Source organism: Mus caroli, unplaced genomic scaffold, assembly GCF_978045245.1.
Source record: "Mus caroli unplaced genomic scaffold, Mus_caroli_1 scaffold_6, whole genome shotgun sequence".
Taxonomy (NCBI): Eukaryota; Metazoa; Chordata; class Mammalia; order Rodentia; family Muridae; genus Mus; species Mus caroli.
This window is the reverse complement of record NW_028227261.1, coordinates 10,702,137-10,720,716: the sequence shown is the minus strand read 5'-3', so window position 1 is coordinate 10,720,716 and position 18,580 is coordinate 10,702,137. Positions and strand designations below refer to the sequence as shown.

The 18,580-nt window shown below is 37.0% G+C and overlaps 2 protein-coding genes and 1 pseudogene across 3 annotated transcripts in view; 1 reads left to right on the top strand and 2 right to left on the bottom strand.

The window, feature by feature from the left end:
* The window catches only part of LOC147004104 (uncharacterized), a 522,844-nt gene that overhangs the window by 275,855 nt on the left and 228,409 nt on the right, over positions 1 to 18,580 (top strand). The window lies entirely within an intron of this gene.
* LOC110287746 (protein CDV3 pseudogene) lies at positions 3,390 to 3,938 on the bottom strand (annotated as a pseudogene).
* LOC147004110 (uncharacterized) overlaps positions 7,182 to 18,580 on the bottom strand; it is a 76,371-nt gene continuing 64,972 nt past the window's right edge. Inside the window, exons 1-7 of one of the 2 annotated variants that reach the window (XM_085838624.1) lie at positions 14,841 to 14,894; positions 11,088 to 11,214; positions 9,044 to 9,586; positions 8,335 to 8,791; positions 8,059 to 8,181; positions 7,374 to 7,974; positions 7,255 to 7,290 (exon numbers count right to left, since the gene is read on the bottom strand). In XM_085838624.1, the coding sequence (XP_085694750.1) occupies positions 7,255 to 7,290; positions 7,374 to 7,974; positions 8,059 to 8,181; positions 8,335 to 8,791; positions 9,044 to 9,586; positions 11,088 to 11,214; positions 14,841 to 14,870 (1,917 nt within the window). In that variant the 5' untranslated portion in view covers positions 14,871 to 14,894. Of the gene's footprint in view, positions 9,587 to 11,087; positions 11,215 to 14,840; positions 14,899 to 18,580 lie in introns of those variants that run through there. The other variant, XM_085838623.1, reaches the window with a different exon arrangement.

Sequence of the window (18,580 nt, the reverse complement as noted above, 5' to 3'; positions counted from 1 at the left end):
GCGGGAGGCAGAGGCAGGCGGATTTCTGAGTTCGAGGCCAACCTGGTCTACAGAGTGAGTTCCAGGATAGCCAGGGCTACACAGAGAAACCCTTTCTCAAAAAACAAAAAAACAAAAACAAAAACCAAAAATGTTTCTGAGATAAGCTGTGGTGGCTCAGGTCACCTTGATCACAGTCTGTGCCCCCTGTTACAATTACATTGCTTTTTCTCATGATTAAACTTCTCAAATTCTTGAGGGAAAAGTTCCTACCAAAACTAAGTTGTTGTACCTTGGGGATTTTTCAATTATATTGTCTTGGTATTGATCTTTCAATTTTGTTATCTTTATGCATCTCTGATTTGACCTTTTACTTGTATCTATTCCTAATGTTTCCCAGTCATGAAAAATTTCATTCCTTTGATCAGCTACTTTCATACATGTGTCTGTTTAGAGCAACATCTCCTGTAGCTCAACCTTTCATCAAGCTCTATAATTAAGAATTGCTGTCATAGGTTTTAGTGTTGTGAACAGAAAGGTGACCAAGGCAACTCTTATAAGGACAAAAGAACATTTCAATGGGGATGGCTAACAGGTTCAGTCCATTATCATCAATATGGAGACATGGCAGGATCTAGGAAACCTCTCACACGCCAGGTTTATAAGACTTTCTAGAGGTTTCTCTCCAATCTCCAAATTCTACTGCTCCATATTTCCATTCATTCTTCTGGCCCTCTGGGCTCTCTATTGTCTCCTACCCATAACTCATTCTGCTCCCCATTTTCCCTCCCTCTCACTTCTCCCACTTAAGTTCCTCCCTCCTTCTACCTCCATTGATAACTTAGGCAGAGAAGAAATAAAAGAACAAGTTCATTTTGTTAAAATAACTTTTGAGATTACAATTAAATCATTTCAATCTCTTCAGTCCTCCCTAATCTTGAATATTAAACCCTGGAACAAAACACCAAGGTGCCTAATTAACAAATCAAATCAGTCCTTGGTTCCAGGTTCTCCAAACAGTCCTCTATCCCTACCTATTACAGTGCATTGCTGTCCTTTCCAGACCCCTAGCACAGAGGCTGGGCAAACGTCCTCCCAGCTGCTCTTCCTCATGTAATGCATCCATTTGGCTACCTGGTCATTTACTGATCATTTACCCTCCTGGCCTCTTGGTTTTGCTTGGCCTCCTCCCTCTCCTCATGAGGCTCATGGTTTTGTCCAATGTAGACTGTTTCTGTGTCTGGCTATTTTCTTTCTTTTGATAAGAAACATTCTACTTCACCATACTTAGGAAAAGCCATATCCTTTCCTTTTTATTTCGTTTCTTTTTTTTTCCACATAGGTTTACTGTTTATTCATTGTTAAATGTTACAGAGTTCTTACACTGTAGGAACCATGCCTGAGAATCCAAAGAAAGAAATGGTGCAATGGACAGCCTCATCCACCCAGACAGTGTATTAAAACTTGATTCATATGCATTTTGATAATTTCACAATCTTAAAAAATAACAAGACTTGGAATTTACATCTACTGCAGGTCTTCAGCATTCCAGTACAGTATGCCATTAAACAAACCTCATCTTGTTTCTGGTCACGTCTTAAACCATAAACCCAAACAGAATGTGTGTTTGTGTGTCACACTGGGGTAAAGAATACTTTAAGGGAAGTTTGTGGCTCAAGGTGTTAGATTATTTGTTAAGGTTTCTGGTGCCCAAATGAACTCTTCAGTTTAACTAAGAATCTCAAGTCTCTAATCACCCCACCTCCTCCTGGCTGGTTCAGATCATGCCAACACTATTGCCCAGAAGTGGCATACAGTCTTGTAGGAGACACTGGCCTCCACCTCCTGCTTCCCACACTGCTGCCCTAAATCCACTAAACATGCTCTCAAGCTGGGAAAACATACATTTCCTGTTCTACTCCTGTCAGTAGTGAGCAAGGCTGAACTGTGTTTGGCAAAGGGATTCGTTTACAGAGAGAAACCCAGGCACTACTATCATATCACATAGTCATATGCCAGCATAGAGTATGTGTACTGAACTATATGTAGTGACAGAGTAGGTAACCGACAGGCTAGTTCACTAGGTAGAAAGAAATTTAGCAGTAACCTCTTCTAAGAGCCAAGTACTACTAGATAGTTAAATTGAAATTACGAACAACAGAAATGGTACATTACTGGCTATTCTCCTGTGTCTCCAAGTTATTACCAAACATATTGCGAAGGTGAATGTCAAGAGCTGGCTAAACAATGAATGAACCTATAGAATACTCCATAACCTTCACATTTGGGGCACACACAAGGATTTATCAGACACCATGCCAGATTCTTGCGCAACTTGGGTGTTTTGCTCCTGTTGCTTTGAACTGTTAAAAGCCAGGTCAGTGAAACCCTCTCCTCCTGAGCAGACGCAGCACTCTGTCCACAGCAGTGAGCAGTGGCCACACTCAGTCCACAGCAGTGAGCAGACACCATACTCTGTCCACAGCAGTTCAATTAGACCTGATTAGGAGGCTTGAGCAGCACCTGGAGTGCAGCGGATCCGCTGTCCTTTATATGCATCAAAGGCTATCTGGTTCCACCTAAGAATTGGCAAATTCATAGGGCACTTCACAATTCCAATGCTTCTTTCAGACTATTTCTCCACATAATATGCCCTTAAAGAACTTATTCCAAGTCAAAGCAAGGCCTTAATGTGGAACCCAACAAGCATTATCTGAATGAAAAATTATTCAAAGAAATAAGACTATCCCCCATTTGGTGGAACCGAGTTTGGTTGAATTAAATCCACAGTTACCTCATACAACTAAAAACTTAAATTATAAATCATAAGCCCCACAACAGATGATCCAAACACATCATTTCTGACAGAGACTTGTTCCAGGGAGTCTAACATAGCCACAGCCTACAGAGTATGCCTTAGGATGGGGCACAGAACAGGTTAATTAGGGTCACTTACCTCTTCATCATTTACAGCGGATCAGAACCCAGATGGCTGACTTCTGAAGGCTTTCTGACAGGAATCCAGTAGAGTTGGTTTCAAGGTTCACACAGACACTAGTAGCTGTAACCTTATATAGATGTTATCCACATGAAATCTACAACTAAGGGCAGCAAATCTGAGGTAGTCAACCTTGCGAAGACTCAGTATCTGAACATAAAGATGTTTGAATGTCCACTGGCTGCAGGTTTGGTTTTATACGCAGAGCAACTGTGGAAACACTGTTGAATCTAATTCACAAATATTTAAGACAATGAAACACCCCTAAATCCAACACACATCAAGATCAGTCGTGACTCTTGAACTTCCATAGTGCAACAGGGACAGTCACTGGACTTGAGGTCTTCAATTAGTCACTTTAGATCCAGAAATCAAAACGATGAATGGCTATTCTTGGTGGTTAGCTGTGGTCTAGTTACCTTGGAAGGCTTAGCAAAGACCATTCCTTAGCTGTAATGTGTGTGGCTGTACTTCTGATTCTCAAGCACAGCATACTGGTTGTCTAGCTGAAGTTTAAGGGCCTGGTTTTTTGAAACCTCCTCCCTATCTCTATTTTTGTGTCTTACTACTTCAAAGCTCTTCTCCATTTCTTTATCCTTCCGGCTCTCTACATGCTTGGCAGTGGACTGCAGGGATGGGAACTGTGTGTCACTGTATATTTCCGGTGGTCCTTGTGGCATTTTCCTTGTTGTGGTTAGCCTTGCCCCAGGAGGCCTAAATACACCACTGGGCATTGCTGGCTCCGGGGTTTCTGTAACTGTTACTGGAGCAGGAGGCGCTTGTACCTGAATGGTTTTATTCCAGGGACCTGAAGATTTTTCTGTTCCACTGCCACCTCCACCTTCTTCCCAATTATCTCCTGGATCTTCTCTCTTCTCTTTATCATCATCTTCCTTTTCACTCATTTGCATTGCCTGAACTCTTAATCCGCTGTAATCAACCTCTCCTTGCTCAAATTCTTTCCACTCATTTCCATCCTTCGTTATAGCCTTGCAGGCGGGGCCCACACTCCCGCCATCTCAGGACCTAGCACCAGAGCCCCAGCTCCCGCCATCGCCCGGCCTGGAGCTCGCCGCCGCGCTGCTCCCGCCCGTGCCGCTCGCGGCCGCCCGACTGCTCAGTTCCTTCTTCTTCTTGTCCCTCTGGGCGAAGAAGTCTTCCAGGGTGCGCTCCTAGGTCTAGGCCAAGGCCGCGGTCCGGATGGGTGGGGCCCGCGGAGGGCGCGGCGCTCGCGGCTCCGAGTTCTGGGTCGAGGCCGGCCGAGCTTTCAGGCAGCCGGGTGCGGGGTCGCCTCAGCCCCGCGGGGTCGCCGAGGCGCGGGCGGCAGGGCGGCCGGCTCCCCCGTGCTCTGGTGCTACGCTCCTTGCCGGGAACCGCGAGAGTGGAGCAGGGTCGCGCCCGCCCCGCTGCCTGAGGGACAAGGAAGGCGCGCCCCGGCGAGCGCTCAGCTAAGGATGGCACCTGAAGGAGGAAGACGCGCGGGCCTGAGGAGGGGAGGGAGGACTAGGAGGGAAGGAGGGAGGGCGGGAAACCAGCAAAGAGAGGCAATGCCTTGCCTGCACACTCGGTTCTGCCAGCCACTGTGGGCGCGCTGAAGGAGGCGGGCGGCGAGATGAAAAGGGGGCGGGCCTTCCGGGAGAGCCAATCAGATGTTATTTCATTTCTTTTTCATTTACCTTGCATTAAATACACAGTGCTTTCAAATTCATGGCCACTCTTTGCCTTAGTAGTTGTTACCATTTGACATTGACTGAAGTTACTCTGCAGGACTTCTCAACTTAGGTAGAGATTGCAGCAGTGGGCATCGAGTGTGGAACAGAATATGTACACAAAGTACCTTGTGCTTTGTAAGAGGAACAGGAAGTTCTCTTGGAGACAAGAAAATTCTCCTAAAATAAATATTTCCCATACTAGGGCTCTGTCTGTCCCTAGGGTGGCAGTGCAGAGCTAGTAATGCCCCAGCTGTCTGAGTCATTTGATCTCTTGGGCCACTATTCCTTCTTCTCGTACGTAGATTCTACTAACGAGGAGGTCCTGTTTCATCGAATTGCAATATTGAGACCAATGAAATGTTATCATTCAGTAGTTTCACACAAGTTGAACAATTTCCTTGTGTTTTTTTTTAAACTCAAGGAAAATATATGGAGTGATATGGATTTGTTCCTTGTACCATTTGATTTTTTCTTAGATCCTAATTTACTGAAACTTCCTGAATTGAGGATAAATATTCTAATATAATACTTGAACTTGGAGTAAAAGTATTTCTTTCAGTACTTCCCAGTGTATTTCCAGGATGGTTTGATTTGTAAACTGTTCATGAGTATGCACCTCATCTACTATAAAAACAATTTTTCTCTAAGAATTACAGATGCATATTTGTATAAATGAACTCATACATGAAATTAAGATGAAGATAATACTTAATAGTAAATTGTTGAGTTTTGGTTCAGAATGTATATTCTGAGATGTGTAAAATATTAGCATTCTGTAGATGATTTAAGAAAGAATGGAAATCTATTTCATTCCTTATGGTAGAGTGGATCATTAAGACACAACAGGACCAGACACCACAATGTCTTGTAATATGTGTCAATGGGCAGCGTTTTTCTGAGACGTATAGGACTTTTGTTCAATAAATGGGAATTCATGACTTCAGAACCATGCAGAGACACAGCAAAGTCTGGATAGGTATCCTTGAAATCTATGAAGCCATGTTTTCATTTATTTTTGTAGATTATTCCCTCATACTTCCTTGAACTCAAGAGAGAGAGCAGACTTGTTGCTGAGGCTCTGAAAGCTTCTACATATTTTCTGTTTCTTTTTATCTTAACCTAGTAATACTTGCCTGGAACATTGAACTGAATCTTACCTATTTTATTTAACACAAATCACCATAAGTAAAACAGTGTTTCTAACTTTTTTAATGCTAAACACTGACATTGAATACAAAATATTTATAGGTGGGCAGACTACCCTGCAGTTCAATGAATGATTTCTCAGTTTTAAGACAATTGGAAATACGTGTTTTCCTATGCTTTTAAGCAACCACTGTGACAGGGTCATTACATCTCAAAGGGATTGTTATCCACCAGTTGAAAATCACTACTATTAAGTTTATGATACAGGTTTGCAAAAATATTCATGACTTCCCCATATGTTTTATGTGAGGCATTTCCTGGGAAGATGCAACATATATTGATCTGAGTAACACAATGGGCAAATTGAAAACAACCAAAGCAAACTTGTTGAATCTTTCAGCTTTATTGGAGTTAGTTACAGGACAATAGGAAAGGAGTTGTTAACCAAATCACAAAAGACTCAGTCACCTGTTATCTTATAAGGTGAAGCAAGCAATTGAGAAGAATTATGATTACTGGATACTCGAAGCACACTTCACATCTGTAAGCATATTTATATGATAAAGAATATGCTGTCTGGGTGGCTCAGTTTGCCAGATACTCTTTTAAGTATTATAACTTTTCTTAATTGGTTCATTTAAATTAAATATTCAAAATGTTATCAGTTTTATTAGATATTTTTGGGATTATATTAAAGACCTTAAATAGTTTCCTTTTTGAAATGGATTATTTCTGTCTCAATGAAAGTGTTACACAATACTATCTTCTGACTTCCCAACTTGTCTTCATCTTGTAACATTTAAGGGTGAACAAGTAAAAAGGTGTCATGAAAAGCTTTCTACATTTTCACATTTTCAGAGGTTCTGCCAGCATAAATAGTTGACATTATCTAAGATGTGAACATTGCATGAAAGTTTTGACAGGATTTTCATAATCATATTAATTCTCTAGTGTGGAGCCTCAAGTGTGGTCAAGAATACACCGTGAATAAAACATATTCCACATTTTCCCCAACAGAAATACTTTCCCCTAAAAAGTTCTTAGATGTTCTCTCTATCCTGAAGTGAAGTCAAAGATATTTCTTCATACAATGCATGAGTTAAGTTTCTAGCCTGTAAGTATTCACTGTTACATTCTAGGACATAGGCCAAAAGGAAAGGATTCATACCTACAACATATTTGAAAAGTTTCTCTTCTCTAAGTACTCTCTAATGAATTTTAAGATTATATCTTGGTAAAGGATTGTCTCCTTTACTTCATTTATAAAGATTCTCTAATGTATAAAATAACTGATGATTTCTCAGACTGACATTGTGAGTATTGTTTTTGTCACATACAAATTATTTTTAAGGTTTGTCTCCTATATGAATTTTCTGATGATCATTAAGTTGGGATTTGTGGGTAAAGCATTTGTCACATTCACTGCATTTGTAAGGTTTTTCTCTTGTATGAATTCTCTGATGAATTCTCAGACTGCCATTTTGACTAAAGCATTTGTCACATTCACTGCATTTATAAGGTTTCTCTCCTGTATGAACTTTCTGATGAATATTAAGATTATAGTTTTTAGTAAAGCATTTCTCACATTCACTGCATTTATAAGGTTTCTCTCCTGTATGCATTTTCTGATGAATATTACGATGAGATTTTTGAATAAAGCATTTGTCACATTCACTACATTTATAAGGTTTCTCTCCTGTATGAATTCTCTGATGAATTCTCAGACTGCCTTTGAAAGTAAAGCATTTGTCACATTCACTGCATTTGTAAGGTTTCTCTCCTGTATGAATTCTCTGATGAATTCTCAGACTGCCTTTTTCAGTAAAGCATTTGTCACATTCACTGCATTTGTAAGGTTTCTCTCCTGTATGAATTCTCTGATGAATTCTCAGACTGCCTTTTTCAGTAAAACATTTGTCACATTCACTGCATTTGTAAGGTTTCTCTCCTGTATGAATTCTCTGATGAATTTTCAGACTGCTTTTTTTAGTAAAGCATTTGTCACATTCGCTGCATTTATAAGGTTTCTCTCCTGTATGAATTCTCTGATGAATATTAAGATGGCATTTTCGGATAAAGCATTTGTCACATTCACTACATTTGTAAGGTTTCTCTCCTGTATGAATTCTCTGATGAATTCTCAGTATGCCTTTTTCAGTAAAACATTTGTCAAATACACTGCATTTGTAAGGTTTCTCTCCTGTATGAATTCTCTGATGATACTTAAGATGGGATTTGTGGGTAAAGCACTTGTCACATTCACTGCATTTGTAAGGTTTCTCTCCTGTATGAATTCTCTGATGACTATTAAGATGGGATTTGTCGGTAAAGCATTTGTCACATACACTGCATTTGTAAGGTTTCTCTCCTGTATGAATTCTCTGATGATACTTAAGATGGGATTTGTGGGTAAACCATTTGTCACATTCACTGCATTTGTAAGGGTTCTCTCCTGTATGAATTCTCTGATGAATATTACGATGAGATTTTTTAGTGAACCATTTGTCACATTCACTACATTTGTAAGGTTTCTCTCCTGTATGAATTCTCTGATGAATTCTCAGACTGCCTTTTTCAGTAAAGCATTTGTCACATTCACTGCATTTATAAGGTTTCTCTCCTGTATGAATTCTCTGATGAATTCTCAGACTGCCTTTTTCAGTAAAGCATTTGTCACATTCACTGCATTTGTAAGGTTTCTCTCCTGTATGCATTTTCTGATGAATATTACGATGAGATTTTTGAGTAAAGCATTTGTCACATTCACTACATTTATAAGGTTTCTCTCCTGTATGAATTCTCTGATGAATTCTCAGACTGCCTTTTTCAGTAAAGCATTTGTCACATTCACTGCATTTGTAAGGTTTCTCTCCTGTATGAATTCTCTGATGAATAATCAGATTGCCTTTTTCAGTAAAGCATTTGTCACATTCACGACATTTGTAAGGTTTCTCTCTTGTATGAATTCTCTGATGAATTATCAGATTGCCTTTTGTAGTAAAGCATTTGTCACATTCACTACATTTGTAAGGTTTCTCTCCTGTATGAATTCTCTGATGAATTATCAGATTGCCTTTTGTAGTAAAGCATTTGTCACATTCACGACATTTGTAAGGTTTCTCTCCTGTATGAATTCTCTGATGAATTATCAGATTGCCTTTTGTAGTAAAGCATTTGTCACATTCACTACATTTGTAAACTTTCTTTTCTGTATGAATTCCCTGATGAATACTAAGATGGATCTGATGGGTAAAGCATTTGTCACTTTTACTACTTTTGTAAGGTTTCTTTCCATGATAAATTCTCTGCTGACTTTGAAATTTTTCTCCCTGGGTAAGATATTTGTCAAATTCACTACATTTGTAAGGGTTCACTCCAGTATTGTTTTGTTTCACCATGACTTTATGTTTAGAAACAAAAATCTTCTCAAATTCTGCATTTCGGTTGTGTTTTTTCTTCTGCATGTGGATTCCTTGATTGAGACTAATGGTAGAAAACAAACTCACACTGTTTACAGAGTCATTGTATTTGCAAACTTCTTTAGTGTTCCTGGGCTTAAGTCTTTTTTGGTTCGAGTATTGAAGAGAGCTGTGATTGGTTTTATAAGGTGTACATTGGGGAGATTCAAGAATCACCTTGCTGAGCTTGTCCCATTTAGAAGACTTAGCTTGAATATTCATGTGTTCATGGACAATGTACTGGCTGTCTTGATCCAAGACCTTCCTATACTTTCCATGTATGCAATGATTTTCTGGAAAAAAAAAAAAACCAATACAAAACAACAACAACAAAAACACGGGGCAATTAGAGGTGACATGAATTACTTATATAAGGAGTAAGGGACTCAATAATCAGTGAGGTTATGGATTCGTACTCTCAAGAGAGGTCTCTCTCTCTCTCTCTCTCTCTCTCTCTCTCTCTCTTTGAATCATTACATGTATCCTCAGAAGAACCTCAAATATGGTCTATATCAAATGACTGGAAATGATAATAGCCTGCTAAATTTTATTTTCAAATTAAATATCATGCCACCTCAAATATAATAACCCAGAATTGCTCCTGTCTTAAGGAAAAAGAGGGACAAAGAATGGAAAAGAGACTGAAGGGAAGGCCATCCAAAGACTGGACCAAAGAGATGCAGATCCTTGCAGCCAACCATTGGACTGAGCAAGGGAACCACAATGAAGGAGCTAAGGGAAGGCCTGAAGATGCTGAAGGGCTTTGCAACTGTATAGGAGGAACAACAATATCAAGACCCACAAAGCACTCAAGTGTCAAATCACCAAACAAAGAGTACACATGGAAGTACAAATGGCTCCAGCTTTATATATAGCAGAGGATTGCCTTCTGTGGCATCAACAGGAGGGGAGTCCCTTGGTACTGTGAAGGTTCAGTATCCCAGCATAGGAGAATCCTAGGGGCATGAGGTCGGAGTAGGTGGATCAGTGGTGGGAGCATCATCATAAAAGCCAGGGGGAGGGGTGGGATATAAAGTTTCCAGACAGGAAATGAAGAAGGGGCATAACATTTGACTTGTAAATAAATAAAGACCAATAAAAAAGAAAATTGTACTTTGCGTAAGCTGGACAGATAAATGATCCATCTGTAGTGAATTTCCCGAAAGTAGAACTCTAAATAATATATCTCTAATTCTATGGTTACAATTTGGTTCAGAGTGACACTGAATCAGGTATAAACTTGGTCAGGTATAAATTTATGATATAGCCGATAGTGTCAAGGAAATCACTAATAAATAGACTTGTTTCAACATCAAAAATGCTAGGATAAAGATTATGTTGTCCCAGATCTAAACAGAGAGATCAAATGTCAAAATGTTAAATTAAAAAAAAAAAAATTGCCAAAACCAACAGCTCTATATCCACTTGAAACCTTGTATATTTTTAGATTCATAAAGAAGGGAACATTTTAAAGCAATAGTAAGATTTTTACAATTGCAACTATTATATTTATAGAAATATAATTTCTGGTTCTGGACATTTAAATTTTTACTTGAACTTTTTTAACTTGACTGAAGCTAGATAAGAGATAAGGAGTGATCTCAGAGAATATAGCACTGGTTACTTTTCCAAAGAAAGCAGAGAAATGTGAAGGAAACACAATGAAAAAGTTATGATTTTAACTAGAATTTCCCCTCATTCAGGGGTCTCTGGGCATCTCAGAGCATTTACATAAACACATAGTAGGAAAACTCAGAGAAACAAATAGGAATTCAACAAGAACTTCATTCTTACCCACAAACAATAGATTGTTGTAATTCTCCAACATCACATCCATGTACAATGTCCTCTGAGCAAAACTGAGACATTCCCATTCCTCCAGTGAGAAGTACAAGGCCACGTCCTTGAAGGTTAACAGACCCTGTAATGGAAAACTACCTACTTGATACTGGACAAAAATGCTTTTCTACTTTAGAAAAAGAAGTAATTAAGATATCCTTTTTGGCTGGACGTGTTTGCAAACGCCTTTAATCCCAGCACTTGAGAGGCAGAGGCAGGTGGATTTCTGAGTTCGAGGCCAGCCTGGTCAACAGAGTGAGTTCCAGGATAGGATAGCCAGGGCTGTACAGAGAAACCCTGTCTCAAAAACAACAACAGCAACAATAACAACAACAACAACAACATCAAAAAGATATCCTTTTTTTAATGTAGATAAGGAAGGAAAATATTGAAGGACAAATGTTTTCTGAAAGTGTTATTGAGATGTGTCTGAAGATACGAATTGCTGCTCTTTCACTGACAATCTATAAAATGACTTACTATAATGCTCACATTTAGAATGGCTCTCTAAATAAAAAAAAAAAGAAAAGTAAACAGATAGGCTCTCATCTTCAAGAATTTTCTGTGATTTACATAGACGATCACAGCAAATGAAAGATTTGCTACCATCATTCTTTTCAAAAATTTTGATGTGCAGTTTCGATTGTATACTGTCTTTTAATGTCATCTATTATGAAATTTGATTCCAAGCAGTCACATGGCAATTAACAGTAGATTGTTAAACCCAGTTCTTTAAAATCCAATGATCTCTTCTGAACACTACTGACAAAAGGAATACATAGCACATATGCATACATTCAGGCAAATATAAGCAACGTATATTGAAGAGAAATGAACTTTAACTTTATTCAACGAAACTTCCTTATATTTCTTTTTCACTGAGAATGCATGATGTAATTTCAAAAGCAGTAAACATTTATAGAACATAACATGTACTTTTGATGTCTAGATGCAGTAATGTACCTTTATGAAATATGGGTTGATATCAAACAGAATCCCAGTGTCCCATTAGAGATAGTCAAGTTATGATAAAAAAAAATGTGCTTTCAAATTTTACAATGTCCACTTTGTTCAAATATGGACACTACCTTAGTCTTATGTGTAGCTGTGTCTCACATCTGTATTACAACATGTACGTTTGACAACCTGAGGTCTAAGTTCAATGCTGCACACGTTCTAGAAGAAACAGGTAGAATACAAAATGCAGAAATAATGGATGGACTAAATGACTTAGTTTTTTCTTTAAACACACTAGAACTGCAACATCAGGGCATCATACACTGAACGTTCCATATGACACAGAAAATCAAATGCTTTTGGAAATTATTTTATGAGAATGTATTCAAAACCATAAAATAGAAATGAACAGTTTTAGAACACTTTAAAATTATTTAACCACATAGTGGCTCACAACCATCCTTAACAAAATCTGATGCCTTCTTCTGGAGTGTCTGAAGACAGCTACAGTGCACTTACATATAATAAAAAAATAAAATATTTTAAAAAATGGTGGAATCTGATACAATTCACTTTCCTTCTGGAGCAGATTTCTTGGTTGATGAGATGCTGGATAATAATGTTTTCCTATATTATAAATTCCTTCACAATTACGGTGCCTCCTCATAAAAGTTAATACCTAAATACAGCATTGATAGGATAAATCTATTCCCACATTACAATGAACACATAAGAGTCTCCAGCTCTGGGTTCCACAAATACAAAACATTTTTATCATACATAGGGATCATTCCTAATTCTTAAAATGTTGATATAAGGGGTCAGCCATCCTGAAACTCATTCAGGCTTCACATTTGCTCTCATTCTCTTTCCTGGATGTTTCTTGTGTCGTATGCAATATTTCCAGATCATTTATAATTTTTAAATTATGTTTACTGACTTTAATTTCATATGGAATGTTGTTTTTGCTGGCATGTAACTCTGTGCACATGAGAAACGCAGGCAAGGGTAAAAGATATTCTCGAAAAAAGAGTTCTAGAAGGAAAAGAGGTCCCCAGGCAGGTACAGAAAACTGAATCTGAATTCTGCAAGAAGAAGACACCTTAACTGCAGAGCCACATCAATGACTCTTAATTAGCTCCGGTGGAGACATAAATAAATATGCTTAATAACAATTTCATTAATACCATATGGTCTTTCACTATAAAATGATTAGATATTTATGTATAAGCAAATTTCATATGTGGCAATGCATTCCAATGAAGTATAATAATTTTTGATCAAATTGTGTTTTTAAATTGAGGGAGAGTTATACTAAATATACATTAAAACTTAATAAATTATTCCTCATTTTATTAACCTAACTGAAAATTTCAGTATTCTAATTTTAACTTTTTTTTCTTCAGAATTTGACCATATGTATATCAAAATTACACTTTTTATAGAAAAGTGTGATCTGTCATTCATCCTTTGTTTATAAAAATTAAAATATACAGACATTGTATTGTCTTTACTGCAATATACCTCAAAAAATGCAAGCCTTCGCCATGAACACATTATTAAAGGGTAAAGGTACTTGTTGTTTCTACTTTAAAAACTAATCTAATTCTCTCTAAATATATTGGAGCTCATTATTATGTCTGAATTCAGTCCCCAGGGTTTGGTGCTGTACTCGTGGTTTTAGGGGCATAATGTATCATTCAGTGTACGTAAAAACCTTCAGATATACACTTATGTACTTAAAGAAAATAGTATCGTAATGAAAAATAGGAACATTGCCACAACCCTTCAGTTTTCCCTATATAATGCACAGCTTGACTGAAGAGGATTAGCATAGACTGATTCAAGCCTTTCCCTTCTAAGAAAAAGGAGACAAAAAATGAGAAAGGAGTTTCATTTATTTTTGAAAATTGGTGGTTTATGCACAGCACCATAGCTATCCTCTCTAGAAAAATTTTACTAATATAGTTCATGTGATGAAATGCAAAGGTGAAGAAAACAGGACTTAAAATTATTTCTGAAACCAAAAGGAGGGATAAATAACTATATATTGTGAATTTTCCACAGGGATAATATCTCTCTTGAGATAAATAGATTTCAGGTGTCAACTGTGATTACTGTGTGACATGAGGTGTGAAAAAATTGTTTTCAGAATACTGAAATCTGTATCAGCTCACAATCACACTAATGGTAAAGAAACATATTTTCCTTCCATCATCTGTGACACTAGAGAGCTAATAATATATTTACTATTAGGATGCAAGACAGTGGATCTCTTATAATTTTACCTTCTACAAATTCTACTCTTTCATATCTTCTTTAGTGATGTGAATTTATACTTATTTCTATATCCTCATTCACAAACTTGTGTTTAGAAACCTGACCATCCCTGAAATGCAATTTATGTGGCACAAGAGACCTTACTTCACACTAATAAAAAAGGACAGAACTTATTCAACATAGAAAATATCCATCAATCTGTTCTTTGAGCATCATTCTAATAAATCTTATTTGAGACATGCAGGTCTCTAGTCCAAGGGAATTATATATCCTCACAATATAAAAATCAAGTTAAAATATAAAGCCATTATATGCATGAAAGGGAAAAACATTAAATTCTCATTATTACAAATGATATAGATCACAGAAAATAAGCCCTTTAGATACCATTCCACATATAGAGATTAAAACTTTTGGAGGACTTGAATAAAAAGAGATTTTTTAAAAAAGAAATGTGGAAAGGACACTGACCTGTGGTGTATTTACCAGAGACACACTCATTCTTGTTGTTGTCCTTCTCCCAGGGTCTCTGTGAAGAACAAAGATTGAATTCTTCTTGAAATTTCACATCAAGGTCTGAATGATTCAGAGATAAAATAAATACAACACCATTATAGACAATGCTAAATCACATTATTTATATATATATATAAACATTAAAAGCAAAATGATACCAGGAATCTTGACAATGTGCAGTCTTGAAAGTAAGTAATGATATATTTAGACTGTAAGTGTAACCTAGTTCCTCCCACCACCCTAGAGTCTCAAAGTTTATTCACAACACCTGATATGGAAACCCCTGCCACCTGACCTAAATGACACACAGCAAAAGAAAATTGAGAGGCTGGAGTTAAAGCAATTTGACAATGTTAATAAAATTTCCCTACCCCAAATCACTAATGCAATACCAATTCCCATGAGAAAATGAATTATGAAACAAACTCAAGAGGCAAAAGTGAAAATATAATCTGAACCCCATTCAATGTGGACAAATGACATAAAGAGGGAACAAGCACAGGAATTCAAAGAAGACAAAAACAAACTTGATGAAAGTCCAGAGAATTCCTACAAGTGGGTAAGAGAATAATTATACATATGCAGGATGTGAACATCTTATCCAGAGATATAAAAATCTAATGAATTCTCAATCTGAAATGAAACAAGAAATGAACTCTGTAAGCCCGGTGGTAACTCATTGGCCAATATATAAAGATACAGCATTCAGACCAAAAAAAAAAAATCAGCTCTTCAATGAAAGGTCTTTCATCCTAGCTCTCAGGGATGTGACCTAAAAGCCATTCTGGTCTCTATATCAGGACATGTGAAAGTCAGTACTACCGTGTGGAACCCTGTTTTACAAACAAACAAAAGAACAGGAATCCCATACAAGAAATTGGAGCTTTGTCTGCTACATTGATATCAAAATCAATTTAAAAAGTACAAGGATATTAGAAGACTGATTCTCCTATTGGATAAAACTTTTATCTTTTAAAGTTGGATCCTTAGTGGGTCACAATGTTTTGAGGAATTTAGTTGTTGGAACATTACTGAATAAAGTATGACACTGGGGGTTGGCTATGCGAAAAAAAGAATAGATCCAAGGCATCTTAATTCTCTCTTTCTCTTTAGTGACTGGGGTTGATGATGTGATCTTTCACCTTTCTACTTCAACAACATGGCTATGTTCTATCAATCCTCCCTGTCATGGTTGATGGCTATCCTCTGGAAGCCTTACCCAAAGTAGTTTTTTTCTTCTATTAGTTTCCTTGAACATGGTGCTTAATGAAAGCAATAGACAAAAACCAATTACAGTAAAACATATTCTGATTGGATTTAAGGTTGCCTTTCAGAGAGAGAATTCATGTCATATTCTGAAACCTAATCAAGAAGAGGAAGTATGTTAGGTCATGAGAACTATGAGTCCATTTTAAGAAATGGTATCATCTAAAATTATCATAGTCATATTGTGTTGACTTCTCCCAGTAAAACGTAGATGACTTAATGGACTCAGACTCACAGCATACATTTAGACATTATAATGTATATATTTGAGGTCTACATCTAGGAATATATGTTTATGAACACTTTTTTGATAAAAAGAACAATTCCAGTGTTACATCTAGTTTACAGATAGTAAAGTGATGGTGAGTAAAACTGTACTTCCAAATTCTACAACTGTCAGTTTTGCTCAGATAGGAACCCTGTATCTCTCTTGTCTGAAGTTGGGTGTCAACAGCTAGTCTAAGATGCTCAGTTTGGATTGTAAGACCTATATACAATGGAGCATCCTTTCTAGAAGAAAGAAAGAGAGTTAGAACACCAAATGTGGGGCTGGTGAGATGGCTCAGTGGGTAAGAGCACCCGACTGCTCTTCCGAAGGTCAGGAGTTCAAATCCCAGCAACCACATGGTGACTCACAACCATCCGTAACGAGATCTGACTCCCTCTTCTGGAGTGTCTGAAGACAGCTACAGTGTACTTACATATAATAAATGAATAAATCTTTAAAAAAAAAAAACAACAACAAATACAAGAATGACTTAAAAGAAATATGTTTCTTTCTATTGTAGCAGTTAGGAAGTGTAAAGTCAGTGTATACAAAAAAAATTACAAACAAGACATAGAATCAAATACCTTGTGATATGATTTTATAAGAATTTTACATGAAGAAGAGTTAAATGATTATTTAATGAAGAATTAATTTGAGAATATTTAATGATATAAATAAAAAGTTAGCAATAGGTAGCATTAATATAATGTTTGTGACTACATGAAAAATCAATACAGATAATAATTTCATAACTTACACAGTGGTTTCCCTTCAGAATCGTTAGACATACATGTATAACTAAATGACAGATGTGAAAAAAGTGATAAAGTAAAATGATTTTTATAATGGAAATGACCATATTAAGATGTATAAGAATCATACAAACACTTCATTTTTTATGGATACATAAATCATGAATCTATTACTGGCACAACTGAAAATATGAAACTTTTGACTTCAACAATATTCTTCTCTTTATTATTTGAGCTCATTGATCTAATATGATTATAGATTACACAAAAAAGAATCATCTAAGATTCTTTGACTTTATCCCTATTCTTTTCTTTTTTATTTTATTTTTTTATTAGGTATTTTCTTAATTTACATTTCAAATGCTAACCCAAAAGTCCCCCAGACACCCCCCCCACTCCCCTACCCATCCACTCCCACTTCTTGGCCCTGGCGTTCCCCCCATACTGAGGCATATAAAGTTTGCAAGACCAAGGGTGTGGGAAGTATTTATCCATAGCTTAAAATCAGGAAAGCATGGAATCATATTTTTCAAGCCCTGAGAGAAAATAACTGGCAACTGTAATGTTAAATTCAGAAAAGTGGCTACAAGTATTGACAGTGTAAAACATATATTTTCACACAGTATATATAAGATTAGACACCTTTTTACACAAAAACCTACATAGAAAATAATCTAATGAAAATATGGACAAAAGAATAAGACATAACATTTTCATGAGAACTTCGGAAATAAGACATTTTTTTGTGAAGAATGAATGAATATAAGAAAACTAGGAAATATTCCTCGTGTTCTACATAGTAAAGCTCTCTCCCATACAAGGAATAGAGACATTATGAACCATATTTTTGCCACTCATAATGCACACAAAATTTCTAGATTGCAAATACTAAGGAATACAGTCTCGCAAAGGACAGATTTTTCATTGACCAATCATCAAAGAAGTTCACAATGCAACTCTTGGTAGAAGTCAGAATAGATAGCACAGCTATCTACATAATGAAGACTATTATTTGTGAATCTTGGTTTTCAGTTCAGAAAGAAATTCTGCCAAACTAAACTATTGTGTAGGGATATTCAAGGCTGTTCCGACTTAGGGTGTGGTCCAGCACAAGGCACACAACTTTCCTCACTGTGGTTGGAATACAAGCAAGCCTTTAGGATTTGCTCTAATCCCAAACAACGAAAGTACATTTACTAAGTAGAAGGAGGTGCACATGTTTGAAAGTGTTGTCTAATTGAATGGCAGAAAATGTGAAATATCAGAGAAAGATCTTAGAGAACAGGATATGCCAAACACTCCTGAGGTGAGAGAGTAAGAGGAAGCTACTTAAGGGAGAGAAAGACAGTACAGGAAGAAGAGAATGGTAAAGGAATACAGTAGAGTCCATGGGCAGCAGTATAGTACAG